The following is a 20,583-nucleotide window of genomic DNA, read 5'->3' on the forward strand; positions in this document are numbered from 1 at the left end:
TGATAAAACTGTTATCCGGGATTTGTTCAACGGAGCCAAAAATCTTCTAGATGAATGGATGTTGGGAGTGGAGAAAAGTTTGAAAGCAGAAAGTCTTGTGAATCTAAAGAAGGTAATGCCTCACATTTTGTTAAAGCAGTAGAAATTACACTCTCAAAGGGTTACTTTTTTCCCCTTTTGGGGAGGAATTGTAAACAAATGTTTGTTTAATCTTTACAATTCAACTCTAACTGAAATGCGACAATATTTATGATGCCGCTTTCTTTCCACAGCGATTACTTCTCCTCCTCCTCCTCCTCCTAATAATGCCAATGGGATGGAATATCTTGTTTTACACAGTGTACTTACCTTACATTACCATACATGCTCAAGGTGATTTATACATGGTAAATAATGTAAAATTTTAATATATTGCACTTCTGTATCAAGGCCATTCAGTGAACTAGCTTCAAGGCTGTAATGAAAACAAGTACATCCAAATTGTCCCCAATAAAATTATTTGTATCTTGCAAATTCAACATGGTCGGTTGACCCTGAGTTTTGTATAGGTGAGTATCTTTGTTGCTTTTCCATTTCAATTGATGTGCAAGCCATCTTGACACAGTTAGGAATCTGTCTTCTATTGGGTAAGTGGTTCACAGTTCAACACTAGTATCCATAAACGCTTTCTAAATCCATTTTGGACAGTTCTTTGTCATATTTGTAGTTGACTTTTTAAAAATTGTAGGCTGCTTTAAGAGCAGCTAAAATACAAAATTCCAGTGACTTCAGCCCTCTCTGCTGAATACTCTCAAATAGGATTAAGAGGAGGAATAGGTTTACCACATTTCTTCCTGGGTTTTAGGCCATTTGCTGAATATCTTGTTATGTAATAGTAGATATAAACTTAAGAATAGTCCAGATCATCTCTACCAGATACCCCACTGTCCACATAATAGTCCTGTGACTGGGAGGCATTCAGTGCACACCAGTGAAGTTACTGGAATTTGCTACTCTACCTGTGTGGGTCAGCTTTAAATGGAGATATAAAATAAAGGACATCTAAGCTTTAACCCTCTTTAGTTTCCCTAATGATCTTGGTTCTTGCCATGTCACATCTTTTAACTTCATTAGAGTGGGTGCCAAAGAACACTGGACAAGTACAATGTAGTGGTGTTAAATTCATTGTGTTCATAGTATATCCTGTTGATAGTATAGGGAGCATCACAAATATAGCAATACAGTAAAACACTTTGGTGTGGTAAGTGTCTGTCTTCTTTGGAAAATTGTACTTGCTCTATCCCTGATAACGAAATATAGAATTCAGCCATACTGAATTCACTGTACTAAAAGTAAACCCAGTATTGAATAATGTGTTACAAACTTGGTCAAAATACTAATTTATAACAAAACCTAGAGAATACTTCTCTTGGCTTCATTCATAAGAGTAGAATAAGATTTTTGCAAGTTTCCTCATCTAAAGACTACATATGCAATATTCCATGCAGAAGTCCCTAGTAAATGCAGAAGTACAGTAACTAGTAAAGAGATGTACAGTTGGATACTGATGAACCTTAAGTCTGCTTTCTTGTACATATGTTTTAAATTATTATTTAATTTGTCATATCGAATACTGATGGGACTTTCTTGAATAGCCTTAGACTCACCTACTCTGGCCTGCTGGCTTGAGAAAATACTTTATATATATAAGCCCTGATTCAGCAAAGCACTTTGTGCGTTCTTAAGTCCCTTCTAAGTGACTTCAGCGGACTTGTTTTGCTGAATCTATCAGGCCTCAGTAAATAGGTCACAGTTTTTACGTGACTTGTCTGCATTGAGAGATTTTTCCCAGTACAGTCATAAAAAGTGCTAACTTTATCTTTACATGGACACAGTGTATCTATATTGAACTTCATATAGATATAGTGGATTTTTGATACAGTTCATTCTTTTAGAGAATAAGTCTACTGCAGGAGAAAGCATCACAAAAAACTCTTGAAGGGGCAAATAAAAGCTCTTCCACTGAGTTTGACTGACGAACATGAAGTTTTTAGCTGTCTAAAATCAGGATTCATGTATCAAGAAAACTAATAACAAATATTTACAAAATGCATAACAAGTCTATAGAACATACGGCCATAAAATGGAGGCAAAGAACATGGCACGATTCAAAAAAGGATGAGACACTTAGAACTTGGTCCGGCAAAGACAAATGTGCTTAACCTTATTGATTTGGTATTAATTATATTTCTGTTAAATTCCTTCTGAATTGCGAAAAATTTGGCCTACACTGCACAAGGGATCAGAAAAGAGTTGCCCTTGGAATTAATGAATCCCACAATACCTTTAAATTATTATGCCTGTGAGTGAGATCATGGTAACTAGTGTAGAATTTCCTAGGTCCTTCTGCTTGCCCTTTTTGAATACTGGCACAAGATCAGCACTCAAGAAGAATGGAAGAATTTCCTGGTACTCTAAGATTAATTAAAAGTTAGTCAGTGGGCTAGAGATCTCCTTGGCCAACTTTTTAGGACACTTGGGTGCAAGTTATCCCAAGATTTTGATTTAACAGTATTTATCCCTAGCAGATGTAGTTTAACTTCCTCCTTAATTACTAATAGACATGAAAGTACTTCTTCATACTCTTGTGATGACTGTTGTCGTGCTTCTCTCCAATTACAAAAGGGAAATATTTACTGAAAACATCTGCCTTTCCTGCATCATTATTTTATCATCTCCATTTAGTAACAGGTTTGTACCATTACAAGGCGCAGTGTACTGAATGTATCATCCAGACTAAGGAGAATCGGTCACCCCTGCCCTCTCACCTGGGGTGCCCATTACAATGCTTTGCTACTGGAGGCTACAGTCTGACTGTTCACAAGCAGCCTCCAATGGGCAAGTCACTCCCAGCTAGGTCTCAGCCAGCCACACCTTGGCTCTCACCAGTCTGGGTTATAGAGCAGGGTGACCCCAACAAACTCCTAGTATTTGTTTTGTTTTTTTCCCCTCCAGAAATGTACGTCTCATGTTGCCCAGCCCTCTCACGGACAATACAAATTCATATCAAGTCTCCATTTCTTCAATAGAACTAATATGCACACACCTTGTTACTTCCAAATAGAGTGTCAAAGACACTTCAATTTAAACACACTGGATTAGATCAAACCAGTTTACTAACTACAAAGAGATTTTAAGTGAAGGCAAGTAATGAGGCATAAGTCCGAAATGGTTACAAGAGAAGTCAAGATAAAACACAACTGGTGCCCAGGTTAACGAACTATGTTAAATTCAAAATCAAGATTTTTCTTACCACATACTCTAAGCAGTCTTACTGACCCAGCTTCTTAGGGGAGGACACCTTCTTCAGCTTAGTGACTGCTTCCTTTGTCTCTTCTTGTGCAGTGGACAAGTGAGAGGAAGGAGGTGCCTGGGAGTGTTTGTCCCTCCTTTTACAGTGGCAGCCCTACCCCTGGAAAACATTCCCAGCTGACAAAACGTCTATAGGGAAAGATCTTCCTGCTGCTGTTCCTTGTTTTTGAGTTTTTTCTTTCTTCCTGCTTAAAGACTGCTTTACTGCTTAAATGCAAATTAAGCAGAGCAAGCATTCCTTTGAGACAGAGCTGTTTACCTACTTGTGCTGTGGTTTGCAACATGAGTTAACATTATAAAGGGAAATCTTATAACGGTGTTGTCATACATTTTATCAGGACAGTATTGAAGAGTAAACTATAAATGGTCAGATACCTCACAGGGCATACTTGGTTCAAAGATTATAACAGCAGTCTCTAGGGTGTAGACACGGGTACGTTCTCTTACAGTAGGATTTCTTTTGTTCCTAAAGATCTTCAAAACCTTCTCCTTACTGTCTGTAACCATGCCAGTTGTGTCTCTTTCACTGATGTCTTTAGCTCCCTATATCGATTTTTTACCTTTCATAATTTATGCCATCTATCCTTTTTCCCATGTATTATGTTGCTTTTTAATTGTAATTGCTGCCAGTTGCAGTCAATGGATCTACCCACACAAATATGTTTATGTATATGAGTTTTCAGGATCTGGGCCTTCACATATACAATAGGAATATTTGAACTTATACTAAATCTGCAAGTGGATCTTAATTCTTCTTAATTGGGATAAGAAGCTTCCACATTGCCAAGGTAAACTAATGCAGTGGTCTTAAGAACAGTTCACGTCTGGAGATGATGCAGCATAGCTGGTGCTTCAGAGGAGTCAGTCTGTTCTTACTTTGGCATTTCATCCAAATGACAGTTGAGTTGGGGGGAGGAATGAAATCATACTGTGGTTCACTATGGTGTTTGGATGACTCCTACAAAATTATTTTTCTTCTTTAAAAAGAGTCCCTTTTAGATTGTTCACCTGGCACTGTTTGGGATGGGGCATACTCTAAGGTCATTTTCCTGAGGTGGTGTTTTATGGAGCATCCTCCTTGAGCAGTGGATGTTCCGGGTTCGGTCAACCTAAAAGCAGAAAAACCTTCAGAATCTGCTTCAAAAGTTAAAATGCAATGCTTTCTAGGGGGATCTAAGACAACTTTCTTAGTGAAACTCTCTTCCGTTCACCTTCAATGTAACCTTTAATTTTCATGTTGACGTTCTTTGCTTCAGCAATACCTTGTCTTCCACCTCCTGATATCACCAGTGGATCCCATACTGGTCAGAGTGAACAAGAGTTTTCCTTTGGCTCAGCGGTAACTTACAAATGTGACCAGGGCTTCTCTCTTATTGGAGAGGCCTCCATTCATTGTACAACAAAAGATAACGTCAATGGAGAGTGGAGTTGGCCTGCCCCTGAATGCAAAGGTTAGTAGCGTCTGTTTTTATCCCCTTCTTATTCTACCATTTCCCCTCCAGAAATGTATGTCTTGTATTGCCCAGCCCTCTCACGGACAATACAAATTCATATCAAGTCTCCATTTCTTCAATAGATCTAATATGCACACATCTTGTTACCCAACTAGAGTTTCACAGACACTTCAGTTTAAACACACTGGATTAGATCAAACCAGTTTACTAACTACAAAGATTTTAAGTGAAGGCAAGTAATGAGGCATAAGTCCGAAATGGTTACAAGAGAAGTCAAGATAAAACACAACTGGTGCCCAGGTTAACGAACTATGTTAAATTCAAAATCAAGCTTTTTCTTACCACAATCTCTCAGCAGTCGTACTGACCCAACTTCTTAGGAGGACCCTGCTTCAGCTTAGTGGCTGCTTCCTTTGTCTCATCTAGTGCAGTGGACAGAGTGAGAGGCAGAAGGGGTACCTGGGAGTGTTTGTCTCTCCTTTTATAGTGTCAGCGCTGCCCCTTGAAAACATTCCCAGGGAAAGATCTTCCTGCTGCTGTTCTTGCCTTTTTTTTCCCCTGCTTCATGACTGCTTTACTGCTTAAATGCAAATTAAGCAGAGCACACATTCTTCTGAGACAGAGCTGTTTACCTACTTGTGCTGTGGTTTGCAACATGAGTTAACATTATACAGGGAATTCTTATAACTTATAACGGTGTTGTCATACATTTTATCAGGACAATATTGACCAGTAAACTATAAATGGTCAGATACCTCACAAGGCATACTTGGTACAAAGATTATTACAGCAGTCTCTAGGGTGTAGACGCAGGTGCATTCTCTCACAGTAGGATTTCTTTTGTTCCTAAAGAACTTCAAAACCTTCTCCTTATTGTCTGTAACCATGCCAGTTGTGACTCTTTCACTGATGTCTTTAATTCATATCGATTTTTTTACCTTTCACAATTTATGCCGCCATCTTTTTCCCATGTATTATGTTGCTTTTTAATTGTAATTGCTGCCAGTTGCAGTCAATGGATCTACCCACACAAATATGTTTATGTATATGAGTTTTCAGGATCTGGGCCTTCACATATACAATAGGAATATTTGAACTTATACTAAATCTGCAAGTGGATCTTAATTCTTCTTAATTGGGATAAGAAGCTTCCACATTGCCAAGGTAAACTAATGCAGTGGTCTTAAGAACAGTTCACGCCTGAGATGATGCAGCATAGCTGGTGCTTCAGAGGAGTCAGTCTGTTCTTACTTTGGCATTTCATCCAAATGACAGTTGAGTTGGGGGAGGAATGAAATCATACTGTGGTTCACTATGGTGTTTGGATGACTCTACAAAATTATTTTTCTTCTTTAAAAGAGTCCCTTTAGATTGTTCACCTGGCACTGTTTGGGATGGGGCATACTCTAAGGTCATTTTCCTGAGGTGGTGTTTTATGGAGCATCCTCCTTGAGCAGTGGATGTTCCGGTTCGTCAACCTAAAAGCAGAAAAACCTTCAGAATCTGCTTCAAAAGTTAAAATGCAATGCTTTCTAGGGGATCTAAGACAACTTTCTTAGTGAAACTCTCTTCCGCTCACCTTCAATGTAACCTTTAATTTTCATGTTGACGTTCTTTGCTTCAGCAATACCTTGTCTTCCACCTCCTGATATCACCAGTGGATCCCATACTGGTCAGAGTGAACAAGAGTTTTCCTTTGGCTCAGCGGTAACTTACAAATGTGACCAGGGCTTCTCTCTTATTGGAGAGGCCTCCATTCATTGTACAACAAAAGATAACGTCAATGGAGAGTGGAGTTGGCCTGCCCCTGAATGCAAAGGTTAGTAGCGTCTGTTTTTATCCCCTTCTTATTCTACCATTTCCCCTCCAGAAATGTATGTCTTGTATTGCCCAGCCCTCTCACGGACAATACAAATTCATATCAAGTCTCCATTTCTTCAATAGATCTAATATGCACACATCTTGTTACCCAACTAGAGTTTCACAGACACTTCAGTTTAAACACACTGGATTAGATCAAACCAGTTTACTAACTACAAAGATTTTAAGTGAAGGCAAGTAATGAGGCATAAGTCCGAAATGGTTACAAGAGAAGTCAAGATAAAACACAACTGGTGCCCAGGTTAACGAACTATGTTAAATTCAAAATCAAGCTTTTTCTTACCACAATCTCTCAGCAGTCGTACTGACCCAACTTCTTAGGGGAGGACCCCTGCTTCAGCTTAGTGGCTGCTTCCTTTGTCTCATCTAGTGCAGTGGACAGAGTGAGAGGCAGGAGGGGTACCTGGGAGTGTTTGTCTCTCCTTTTTATAGTGTCAGCGCTGCCCCTTGGAAAACATTCCCAGGGAAAGATCTTCCCTGCTGCTGTTCTTGCCTTTTTTTTCCCCTGCTTCATGACTGCTTTACTGCTTAAATGCAAATTAAGCAGAGCACACATTCTTCTGAGACAGAGCTGTTTACCTACTTGTGCTGTGGTTTGCAACATGAGTTAACATTATACAGGGAATTCTTATAACTTATAACGGTGTTGTCATACATTTTATCAGGACAATATTGACCAGTAAACTATAAATGGTCAGATACCTCACAAGGCATACTTGGTACAAAGATTATTACAGCAGTCTCTAGGGTGTAGACGCAGGTGCATTCTCTCACAGTAGGATTTCTTTTGTTCCTAAAGAACTTCAAAACCTTCTCCTTATTGTCTGTAACCATGCCAGTTGTGACTCTTTCACTGATGTCTTTAACTCATATCGATTTTTTTACCTTTCATAATTTATGCCGTCTATCCTTTTTCCCATGTATTATGTTGCTTTTTAATTGTAATTGCTGCCAGTTGCAGTCAATGGATCTACCCGCACAAATATGTTTATGTATATGAGTTTTCAGATCTGGGCCTTAACATGTACAATAGGAATATTTGAACTTATACTAAATTGGAGAAGTGGTCTGAAGTAAACAGGATGAAGTTTAATAAAGACAAATGCAAAGTGCTCCACTTAGGAAGGGACAATCAGTTTCACACATACAGAATGGGAAAAGACTGTCTAGGAAGGAGTATGGCAGAAAGGGATCTAGGGGTTATAGTGGACCACAAGCTAAATGTGAGTCAACAGTGTGATGCTGTTGCAAAAAAAGCAAACATGATTCTGGGATGCATTAAGAGGTGTTTTGTGAGCAAGACACGAGAAGTCATTCTTCTGCTCTACTCTGCGCTGGTCAGGCCTCAGCTGGAGTAGTGTGTCTAGTTCTGGGCACCACATTTTGAGAAAGATGTGGCGAAATTGGAGAGGGTCCAGAGAAAAGCAACGAGAATGATTAAAGGTCTAGAGCACATGACCTATGAAGGAAGGCTGAAAGAATTGGGTTTGTGTAGTATGGAAAAGAGAAGACTGAGAGGGGACATGATAGCAGTTTTCAGGTATCTAAAAGGGTGTCATAAGGAGATGGGAGAAAAGTTGTTCACCTTAGCCTCTAAGGCTAGAACAAGAAGCAATGGGCTTAAACTGCAGCAAGGAAGGTTTAGGTTGGAAATTAGGAAAATGTTCCTAACTGTCAGGGTGGTTAAACATTAGAATAAACTGCCTTGGGAGGTTGTGGAATCTCCATCTCTGGAGATATATAAGAGTAGGTTAGATAAATGTCTATCAGGGATGGTCTAGACAGTATTTGGTCCTGCCATGAGGTCAGGGGACTGGACTCGATGACCTCTTGAGGTCCCTTGAGTCCTAGAGTCTATGCAACTATGAATCTAAATCTGCAAGCGGATCTTAATTATCTTGATTCAGGATATAAGGCAACCACTGCCTGTGTGGGATTAGGAAGCAGCATCCCACTTCTGCTGCTTCTCACTTCCCCTGGGCATGTTACACAATTATCCATAAATGTGGGTTGTAAGATTTCCTCTGTAGCCTTTGATGGTGACCACTACCGGGTTCGGTCAAGCCTAATGGCAGAAAAACCTTCAGAATCTGCTTCAAATGTTAAAATGCAATGTTAAGTCCCCTTCACATGGCTAAATAGCTTTCTAGGGGGATCTAAGACAACTTTCTTAGTGAAACTCTCTTCCGTTCACCTTCAATGTAACCTTTAATTTTCATGTTGACGTTCTTTGCTTCAGCAATACCTTGTCTTCCACCTCCTGATATCACCAGTGGATCCCATACTGGTCAGAGTGAACAAGAGTTTTCCTTTGGCTCAGCGGTAACTTACAAATGTGACCAGGGCTTCTCTCTTATTGGAGAGGCCTCCATTCATTGTACAACAAAAGATAACATCAATGGAGAGTGGAGTGGCCCTGCCCCTGAATGCAAAGGTTAGTAGCGTCTGTTTTTATCCCCTTCTTATTCTACCATCTCCTCCCAGGAAAAACTATATTTTGATTGCTAAGTAAACCCATAAACCTGAGGAGATTCAGTTAGTGCTTAGTCCCCCTAAATACGTATCATGAAAACTAGTTACTGTTGGAAAACTGAAGAATAACGGACACTTCATAAATCATTCCTGGAAACCATTTTTGCCTCTAATACCTCCTGTATTTTTTTGTCTCCCTTCAGTGTTCCAAGGTTGCTGTTAATTTTCATGTTACAAACAGTTGATTTTAGGTGGAGATAGACCTCTAAACTAAGGTTTTACTTTATGCCAGTACCCTACTACTCAGTGCTAAAGTGGGGGGAGGGGGAGAGAGAGCCTTACAAGGAGGACTGTTTGGGAACCCTATTTTTCAGAAGTCTCTGAGAGGGCTCCTTGGCAGTGAAGGCTCAGGCTTCTGTGAGTTCATATCACAGCCATAAAGTTCTTAGGAGGGGGAAATAAAGGTCATTGTACAATCCTCCTTTGGGCAACTGCAGTGCTCACGCACACTATTGCATTTAGCTAACAATGCATTTATGTACTTGGTATTCAAGCAGCTGCAATAATTTGGTTTTATTCTTGCTGAGTTACCCAGCCTAACAGCTGGGATGGAGGCTCTTTCAGAGGCATTAGGTAGGTTGGTCACCTCGCTGCTTCAATATTTAAACTCTCCCAAAAGCGGGAAAGTTCAGTTCCAGAATATTATTGTATAATATATATATTGATATAATAGGCATCACAGAAACCTGGTGGACTGAGAGCAATCAATGGGACACAATCATTCCGGGGTACAAAATATATCGGAAGGACAGAACAGGTCATGCAGGGGGAGGAGTGGCACTATATGTGAAAGAAAGTGTAGATTCAAATGAAGTAAAAATCTTAAGCGAATTCACATGTTCCACAGAATCTCTATGGATAGAAATTTCAAGCTCTAGTAAAAATATAACAGGGATCTATTATGGCCCACCTGACCAGGACATTAATAGCGATGATGAAATGCTAAGGGAAATTAGAGAGGCTATCAAAATTAAGAACCCAATAATAGTGGGGGGTTTCAATTATCCGCATATTGACTGGGCACATTTTACTTCAGGACGAAATGCAGAGATAAAATTTCTCTATACTTTAAATGACTGATTCATTGAGCAGCTGGTACAGAAACCCACAAGGGGAGAGGCAACTCTAGATTTAATCCTGAGTGAAGCGCAGGAGCTGGTCCAAGAGGTAACTATAGCAGGACCGCTTGGAAACGGTGACCATAATACAATAGCATTCAACATCCCTGTGGTGGGAAGAACACCTCAACTGCCCAACACTGTGGCATTTAATTTCAAAAGGGAGAACTACGCAAAAATGAGGGGGTTAGTTAAACAAACGTTAAAAGGTACAGGGACTAAAGTGAAATCCCTGCCAGTTGCATGGGCCCTTTTTAAAGACACCATAATAGAGGCCCAACTTCAATGTATACCCCAAATTAAGAAAAACAGTAAAAGAACTAAAAAAGAGCCACTGTGGCTTAACAACCATGTAGAAGAAGCAGTGAGAAATAAAAAGACTTCCTTTAAAAAGTGGAAGTCAAATGCTAGTGAGGCAAATAGAAAGGAGCATAAGCACTGTCCAATTAAGTGTAAAAATATAATAAGAAAAGCCAAAGAGGAGTTTAAAGAACGGCTAGCCAAAAAGCTCAAAAGGTAATGAAAAACATTTTCTGAAGTACATCAGAAGCAGGAAGCCTGCTAAACAACCAGTGGGGCCCTTGACGATCGAAATACAAAAGGAGCGCTTAAAGACGATAAAGTAATTGCGGAGAAACTAAATGGATTCTTTCCTTCGGTCTTCACGGCTGAGGATGTTAGGGAGATTCCCAAACCTGAGCTGGCTTTTGTAGGTGACAAATCTGAGGAACTGTCACAGATTGAAGTGTCACTAGAGGAGGTTTTGGAATTAATTGATAAACTCAATATTAACAAGTCACTGACCAGATGGTATTCACCCAAGAGTTCTGAAAGAACTCAAATGTGAAGTTGCAGAACTATTAACTAAGGTTTGTAACCTGTCCTTTAAATCGCTTCGTACCCAATGACTGGAAGTTAGCTAATGGAATGCCAATATTTAAAAAGGGCTCTAGGGGTGACCCCGGCAATTACAGACTGGTAAGTTTAACGTCGGTACCGGGCAAATTAGTCGAAACAATAGTTAAAAATAAAATTGTCAGACACATAGAAAAACAAACTGTTGAGCAATAGTCAACATGGTATCTGTAAAGGGAAATCGTGTCTTACTATCAGAGGGGTAGCCGTGTTAGTCTGGTTCTGTAGAAGCAGCAAAGAATCCTGTGGCACCTTATAGACTAACAGATGTTTTGCAGCATGAGCTGTGGTGAATACCCACTTCTTCGGATGCAAGCAGTGGAAATTTCCAGGGGCAGGTGTGTATATATAAGCAAGCAAGAAGCAGGCTAGAGATAACGAGGTTAGATCAATCAGGAGGATGGGGCCCTGTTCCAGCAGCTGAGGTGTGAAACCAAGGGAGGAGAAACTGGTTCTGTAATTGGCAAGCCATTCACAGTCTTTGTTTAGTCCTAAACTGATGGTGTTAAATTTGCAAATGAATTGGAGCTCAGCAGTTTCTCTCTGGAGTCTGGTCCTAAAGTTTTTTTGCTGGAGGATGGCCACCTTAAAATCTGCTATTGTGTGGCCAGGGAGGTTGAAGTGTTCTCCTACAGGTTTTTGTATATTGCCATTCCTAATGTCTGATTTGTGTCCATTTATCCTTTTCCTTAGAGACTGTCCAGTTTGGCCAATGTACATAGCAGAGGGGCATTGCTGACATATGATGGCATATATTACATTGGTGGACGTGCAGGTGAATGAACCGGTGATGGTGTGGCTGATCTGGTTAGGTCCTGTGATGGTGTTGCTGGTGTAGATATGTGGGCAGAGTTGGCATCGAGGTTTGTTGCATGGGTTGGTTCCTGAGCTAGAGTTACTATGGTGCGTGTGCAGTTGCTGGTGAGAATATGCTTCAGGTTGGCAGGTTGTCTGTGGGCGAGGACTGGCCTGCCACCCAGGGCCTGTGAAAGTGTGGGATCATTGTCCAGGATGGGTTGTAGATCCCTGATGATGCGGTGGAGGGGTTTGAGCTGGGGACTGTATGTGATGGCCAGTGGAGTCCTGTTGGTTTCTTTCTTGGGCTTGTCTTGCAGTAGGAGGCTTCTGGGTACACATCTGGCTCTGTTGATCTGTTTCCTTATTTCCTCATGTGGGTACTGTAGTCTTGAAAATGCTTGGTGGAGATTTTCTAAGTGTTGGTCTCTGTCTGCGGGGTTAGAGCAGATACGGTTGTACCTCAGTGCTTGGCTGTAGACAATGGATCTTGTGGTGTGCCCGGACTGGAAGCTGGAGGCATGAAGGTAGGCATAGCGGTCGGTAGGTTTTCGGTATAGGGTGGTGTTAATGTGACCACCACTTATTTGCACTGTGGTGCCTAGGAAGTGGACCTCCTGTAGATAGGTCCAGGCTGAGGTTGATGGAGGGGTGGAAGCTGTTGAAATCATGGTGGAATTTTTCTAGAGTCTCCTTCCCATGGGTCCAGATGATGAAGATGTCATCAATGTAGCGTAGGTAGAGAAGGGGCGTGAGTGGACAGGAGCTGAGGAAGCGTTGTTCCAGGTCAGCCATAAAAATATTGGCATATTGTGGGGCCATGCGGTGCCCATAGCGGTGCCACTGATCTGGAGATATATATTGTCATTAAATTTGAAATAGTTGTGTGTGAGGATAAAGGCACAGAGCTCAGCAACCAGTTGTGCTGTGGCATCATCAGGGATACTGTTCCTGACAGCTTGTATTCCATCAGTGTGTGGGATGTTTGTGTAGAGAGCCTCTACATCCATGGTGGCTAGGATGGTGTTCTCTGAAGGTCACCAATGCATTGTAGTTTCCTCAGGAAATCAGTGGTGTCACGGAGATAGCTGGGAGTGCTGGTAACATAGGGTCTGAGTAGGGAGTCCACATATCCAGACAGTCCTTCAGTGAGAGTTCCAATGCCAGAGATGATGGGGCGTCCAGGATTACCAGGTTTGTGGATCTTAGGTAGTAGATAGAATAACCCTGGTCGAGGTTCTAAGGGTATGTTGATTTGTTCCGGTGTTAGTGTAGGGAGTGTCCTGAGTAGATGGTGCAGTTTCTTAGTGTATTCCTCAGTGGGATCTGAGGGAAGTAGCTTGTAAAATTTGGTATTGGAGAGTTGTCTGATGGCCTCCTTTTGGTAGTCAGACCTGTTCATGATGACAACAGCACCTCCTTTATCACTTGCACAAATACAGACGGATATCATCTTCCTTTCCAAATGTAAACGGATGGACATCATACCTAATGGACTAAAGGTAAAAAATCCACTGCTATCTACATACTACACAGACCACAGTGAGAGATTATGCCATACTCTATCTAAGAAACTGAGGAACCACCTGATCAGCATACTATACAGCAAACAGGAAAACATCAAAAAAGAGCTCTCCAACCTAGAGACTCTCATCAATAACCAAACTTCCATGCAAACGGACTTCACTAAAATAAGACAGGAGATCTACATTACCCACTTCACCTCTCTAAAAAGGAAAAAGGACTGTAAGCTGTCTAAACTCCTACCTGCCACATGGGGCCACAACCGTGATACCCCTAACCCACCCAGCAATATCGCCAATCTATCCAGCCACACACTCAGCCCAGAAGAACAGTCTGTCCTATCTCGGGACTCTCTTTCTGCCCTGCCACCCCCACCAACATGATACAGTTCTGCGCGATCTGAAGCCTACTTTCGCTGCCTCCGACTCAAAGAATACTTCCAGGACAACACTGAACAGCGCACTGATACACAGTTACCCTCCCACCAACAGCACAAGAAGAAGCACTCCACATGGACTCCTCCTGTGGGTCGAAATGACAGTTTGGACCTATACATTGAATGCTTCCACTGACGTGCACAGGCAGAAATTGTGGAAAACAACATCGCTTGCCTCACAACCTAAGTCGCAGAACGCAATGCCATCCACAGCCTCAGAAACCATCCTGACATTATAATCAAAGAGGCTGATAAAGGAGGTGCTGTTGTCATCATGAACAGGTCTGACTACCAAAAGGAGGCCATCAGACAACTCTCCAATACCAAATTTTACAAGCTACTTCCTCAGATCCCACTGAGGAATACACTAAGAAACTGCACCATCTACTCAGGACACTCCCTACACTAACACCGGAACAAATCAACATACCCTTAGAACCTCGACCAGGGTTATTCTATCTACTACCTAAGATCCACAAACCTGGTAATCCTGGACGCCCCATCATCTCTGGCATTGAACTCTCACTGAAGGACTGTCTGGATATGTGGACTCCTACTCAGACCCTATGTTACCAGCACTCCCAGCCATCTCCGTGACACCACTGATTTCCTGAGGAAACTACAATGCATTGGTGACCTTCCAGAGAACACCATCCTAGCCACCATGGATGTAGAGGCTCTCTACACAAACATCCCACACACTGATGGAATACAAGCTGTCAGGAACAGTATCCTGATGATGCCACAGCACAACTGGTTGCTGAGCTCTGTGCCTTTATCCTCACACACAACTATTTCAAATTTAATGACAATATATATCTCCAGATCAGTGGCACCGCTTATGGGCACCCGCATGGCCCCACAATATGCCAATATTTTTATGGCTGACCTGGAACAACGCTCTCAGCTCCTGTCCACTCACGCCTCTTCTCTACCTACGCTACATTGATGACATCTTCATCATCTGGACCCATGGGAAGGAGACTCTAGAAAATTCCACCATGATTTCAACAGCTTCCACCCTCCATCAACCTCAGCCTGGACCTATCTACACGGGAGGTCCACTTCCTAGACACCACGGTGCAAATAAGTGGTGGTCACATTAACACCACCCTATACCGAAAACCTACCGACCGCTATGCCTACCTTCATGCCTCCAGCTTCCATCCCGGCACACCACAAGATCCATTGTCTACAGCCAAGCATTGAGGTACAACCGTATCTGCTCTAACCCCGCAGACAGAGACCAACACTTAGAAAATCTCCACCAAGCATTTTCAAGACTACAGTACCTACATGAGGAAATAAGGAAACAGATCAACAGAGCCAGATGTGTACCCAGAAGCCTCCTACTGCAAGACAAGCCCAAGAAAGAAACCAACAGGACTCCACTGGCCATCACATACAGTCCCCAGCTCAAACCCCTCCACCGCATCATCAGGGATCTACAACCCATCCTGGACAATGATCCCACACTTTCACAGGCCCTGGGTGGCAGGCCAGTCCTCGCCCACAGACAACCTGCCAACCTGAAGCATATTCTCACCAGCAACTGCACACCGCACCATAGTAACTCTAGCTCAGGAACCAACCCATGCAACAAACCTCGATGCCAACTCTGCCCACATATCTACACCAGCAACACCATCACAGGACCTAACCAGATCAGCCACACCATCACCGGTTCATTCACCTGCACGTCCACCAATGTAATATATGCCATCATATGTCAGCAATGCCCCTCTGCTATGTACATTGGCCAAACTGGACAGTCTCTAAGGAAAAGGATAAATGGACACAAATCAGACATTAGGAATGGCAATATACAAAAACCTGTAGGAGAACACTTCAGCCTCCCTGGCCACACAATAGCAGATTTTAAGGTGGCCATCCTCCAGCAAAAAAACTTTAGGACCAGACTCCAGAGAGAAACTGCTGAGCTCCAATTCATTTGCAAATTTAACACCATCAGTTTAGGACTAAACAAAGACTGTGAATGGCTTGCCAATTACAGAACCAGTTTCTCCTCCCTTGGTTTTCACACCTCAGCTGCTGGAACAGGGCCCCATCCTCCCTGATTGATCTAACCTCGTTATCTCTAGCCTGCTTCTTGCTTGCTTATATATACACACCTGCCCCTGGAAATTTCCACTGCTTGCATCCGAAGAAGTGGGTATTCACCCACGAAAGCTCATGCTGCAAAACATCTGTTAGTCTATAAGGTGCCACAGGATTCTTTGCCGTGTCTTACTAATCTATTAGAGTTCTTTGAAGGGGTCAACAAACATGTGGACAAGGGGGATCCGGTGGACATAGTGTACTTAGATTTCCAGAAAGCCTTTGACAAGGTCCCTCACCAAAGGCTCTTACGTAAATTAAGTTGTCATGGTATAAAAGGGAAGATCCTTTCATGGATTGAGAACTGGTTAAAAGACAGAGAATAAAGGGTAGGAATTAATGGTAAATTCTCAGAATGGAGAGGGGTAACTAGTGGTGGTCCCCAAGGGTCAGTCCTAGGACCAATCCTATTCAATTTATTCATAAATGATCTGGAGAAAGGGGTAAACAGTGAGGTGGCAAAGTTTGCAGATGATGCTAAACTGCTCAAGATAGTTAAGACCAAAGCAGATTGTGAAGAACTTCAAAAAGATCTCACAAAACTAAGTGATTGGGCAACCAAATGGCAAATGAAATTTAATGTGGATAAATGTAAAGTAATGCACATTGGAAAAAATAACCCCAACTATACATACAATATGATGAGGGCTAATTTAGCTACAACGAGTCAGGAAAAGATCTTGGAGTCATCGTGATAGTTCTCTGAAGATGTCCACGCAGCGTGCAGAGGCGGTCAAAAAAGCAAACAGGATGTTAGGAATCATTAAAAAGGGGATAGAGAATAAGACTGAGAATATCTTATTGTCCTTATATAAATCCATGATACACCCACATCTTGAATACTGCGTACAGATGTGATCTCATCTCAAAAAAGATATACTGTCTTTAGAAAAGGTTCAGAGAAGGGCAACTAAAATGATTAGGGGGTTTGGAATGGGTCCTGTATGAGGAGAGATTAAAGAGGCTAGGACTTTTCAGCTTGGAAAAGAGAAGACTGAGGGGGATTTGATAGAGGTATATAAAATCATGAATGGTGTGAAGAAAGTGAATAAGCAAAAGTTATTTACTTGTTCCCATAATATAAGAACTAAGGACCACCAAATGAAATGAATGGGCAGCAGGTTTAAAACAAATGCAAGGAAGTTCTTCACACAGCGCAGAGTCAACCTGTGGAACTCCCTGCCTGAGGAGGTTGTGAAGGCTAGGACTAACAGGGTTTAAAAGAGAACTAGATAAATTCATGGAGGTTAAGTCCATTAATGGCTATTAGCCACGATGGGTAAGGAATGGTGTCCTTAGCCTCTGTTCGTCAGAGGATGGAGATGGATGGCAGGAGAGAGATCACTTGATCATTGCCTGTTAGGTTCACTCCCTCTGGGGCACCTGGCGTTGGCCACTGTCGGTAGACAGATACTAGGCTAGATGGACCTTTGGTCTGACCCGGTACGGCCGTTCTTATGTTCTAGATAGCTTCATACAATGATGATGTTTTACTTGTGCAGTTTACTGGAGGGGGTTGGAGGAGGGGCCTGATAGTCTACATACAGCACCGCACCCAACTGTATGGGTAACATCTTCTTAAAGGGAAAGATCCAAAGTTGTATAACTTTATTTTAAAATACATTTTGGTACCTGCTGTAGTCAAGTATCAGGCTTTGCATGTATGTATTATATTCTGTTTGACAAACACAAGCTGTATCTTAATACTGATGTGAATTTCTTGTGCAGTCTTAGACTCAAGTAGTCTGGCATACCCAATTAGGAAGTAACTTTATGTACATAATAGGCCTTTTTTTTTGCTTCTGCAGAGCTGGCCCGGGTTACAGAGTTTTCGTGTGTATATTATATTCACTTGATTTAGATTATGTCAATAATATAGATATTTTTGGGAAGGGGGAGACATGATGAAAGTGTAGGAGGATCCATTGTGTTGCTGGTGCCTTCTGTAAAAGCCACATTACAAACAAACAAAAAAACCCACAGCCCTCTCTATCTCTACAGAGCATTCCTCTTGAGCTTGCTGTCTGGTGTATAGATTCCAGTCCAACTAATGACCTAAACACAATTGAACCCTGAACACTGGGATGGAGGGGTTCGATTAGTTTCTCATTCCTCACCAAATAATCTCTATTCGCCCATGAAAGCTCATGCTCCATAACATCTGTTAGTCTATAAGGTGCCACAGGACTCTTTGCTGCTTTTACAAATAATCTCTGCTGCTTTTGAAGTCTTTCATCCAACTTTTGTTTATTTAGTGTAATTCCTACATGTTAACAATTCTCCTCCCTTACCCTCAAAACCAAACAACCAACCCTGGACTCCACACTCAAAATCTGAGGCTATTTCGGAGTGAAACCCAGTATTAAAACTTCTTCCCAATTTTTTGATTTAACTCTTTTGTCCTTGTGGACAGTGCCTGGGGTGGATCTGTCAACCAGGTTATTGCTACCTGGTCTAGAACCAGCTGCAGTTAGAAGGAAAGTTCTAATTTAAGCTTTCAGCTTCTGGAACATTGTAGAAGCGCAACTATTGTCTTTCAAGGATGTCAATCAAAGAGTCTCAGCTCCTTAAATATAATGTGAGGGAGGGATGTGGTCTGATAAAACTGTTATCCAGGATTTGTTCAACGGAGCCAAAAATCTTCTAGATGAATGGATGTTGGGAGTGGAGAAAAGTTTGAAAGCAGAAAGTCTTGTAAATCTAAAGAAGGTAATGCCTCACATTTTGTTACAACAGAGTATGAATTACACTCTCAAAGGGTTAATTTTTCCCCCTTTTTGGGAGGAAGTTAGCTAATGGAACGCCAATATTTAAAAAGGGCTCTAGGGGTGACCCCGGCAATTACAGACTGGTAAGTCTAACGTCGGTACCGGGCAAATTAGTCGAAACAATAGTTAAAAATAAAATTGTCAGACACATAGAAAAACAAACTGTTGAGCAATAGTCAACATGGTTTCTGTAAAGGGAAATCGTGTCTTACTAATCTATTAGAGTTCTCTGAAGGGGTCAACAAACATGTGGACAATGGGGATCCGGTGGACATAGTGTACTTAGATTTCCAGAAACCCTTTGACAGGCTCCCTCACCAAAGGCTCTTACGTAAATTAAGTTGTCATGGGATAAAAGGGAAGGTCCTTTCATGGATTGAGAACTGGTTAAAAGACAGGAAACAAAGGGTAGGAATTAATGGTAAATTCTCAGAATGGAGAGGGGTAACTAGTGGTGTTCCCCAAGGGTCAGTCCTGGGACCAATCCTATTCAATTTATTCATAAATGATCTGGAGAGAGGGGTAAACAGTGAGGTGGCAAAGTTTGCAGATGATACTAAACTGCTCAAGATAGATAAGACCAAAGCAGATTGTGAAGTACTTCAAAAAGATCTCACAAAACTAAGTGATTGGGCAACAAAATGGCAAATGAAATTTAATGTGGATAACTTGTAAAGTAATGCACATTGAAAAAAATAACCCCAACTATACATACAATATGATGGGGGCTAATTTAACTACAACGAGTCAGGAAAAAGATCTTGGAGTCATCGTGGATAGTTCTCTGAAGATGTCCATGCAGTGTGCAGAGTCGGTCAAAAAGCAAACAGGATGTTAGGAATCATTAAAAGGGGATAGAGAATAAGACTGAGAATATCTTATTGTTCTTATATAAATCCATGATACACTCACATCTTGAATACTGTGTACAGATGTGAGCTCAACTCAAAAAAGATATACTGTCTTTAGAAAAGGTTCAGAGAAGGGCAACTAAAATGATTAGGGGGTTTGGAATGGGTCCTGTATGAGGAGAGATTAGAGGCTAGGACTTTTCAGCTTGGAAAAGAGAAGACTGAGGGGGATATGATAGAGGTATATAAAATCATAAGTGGTGTGGAGAAAGTGAATAAGCAAAAGTTATTTACTTGTTCCCATAATATAAGAACTAGGGACCACCAAATGAAATGAATGGGCAGCACGTTTAAAACAAATGCAAGGAAGTTCTTCACACAGCACAGAGTCAACCTGTGGAACTCCCTGCCTGAGGAGGTTGTGAAGGCTAGGACTAACAGGGTTTAAAAGAGAACTAGATAAATTCATGGAGGTTAAGTCCATTAATGGCTATTAGCCACGATGGGTAAGGAATGGTGTCCCTAGCCTCTGTTCGTCAGAGGATGGAGATGGATGGCAGGAGAGAGATCACTTGATCATTGCCTGTTAGGTTCACTCCTCCGGGCACCTGGCATTGGCCACTGTCGGTAGACAGATACTGGGCTAGATGGACCTTTGGTCTGACCCGGTACAGCCGTTCTTATGTATGTAGATAGCTTCATACAATGATGATGTTTAACTTGTGCAGTTTACTGGAGGGGGTTGGGGGAGGGGCCTGATGTGCTGTATGTAGACTAGCACCCAACTGTATGGGTAACGCCTTCTTAAAGGGAAAGATCCAAAGTTGTATAACTTTATTT

The 20,583-nt window shown here is 41.7% G+C and overlaps 1 protein-coding gene across 4 annotated transcripts in view; it reads left to right on the plus strand.

Moving 5' to 3' along the window:
• The window catches only part of LOC120393911 (complement receptor type 1-like), a 404,201-nt gene that overhangs the window by 352,186 nt on the left and 31,432 nt on the right, over positions 1–20,583 (plus strand). For 3 of the 4 annotated variants that reach the window (XM_039518353.1, XM_039518352.1, XM_039518351.1), the window contains exons 21-23: positions 4,608–4,802; positions 6,430–6,624; positions 8,926–9,120. The exons of the other annotated variant lie outside the window; for it this stretch is intronic. In XM_039518353.1, the coding sequence (XP_039374287.1) occupies positions 4,608–4,802; positions 6,430–6,624; positions 8,926–9,120 (585 nt within the window). The remainder of the gene's footprint in view (positions 1–4,607; positions 4,803–6,429; positions 6,625–8,925; positions 9,121–20,583) is intronic. 4 annotated transcript variants of the gene reach the window in all.

The sequence above is a fragment of the Mauremys reevesii genome, unplaced genomic scaffold (assembly GCF_016161935.1).
Source record: "Mauremys reevesii isolate NIE-2019 unplaced genomic scaffold, ASM1616193v1 Contig36, whole genome shotgun sequence".
In the NCBI taxonomy this organism is placed as follows: domain Eukaryota; kingdom Metazoa; phylum Chordata; order Testudines; family Geoemydidae; genus Mauremys; species Mauremys reevesii.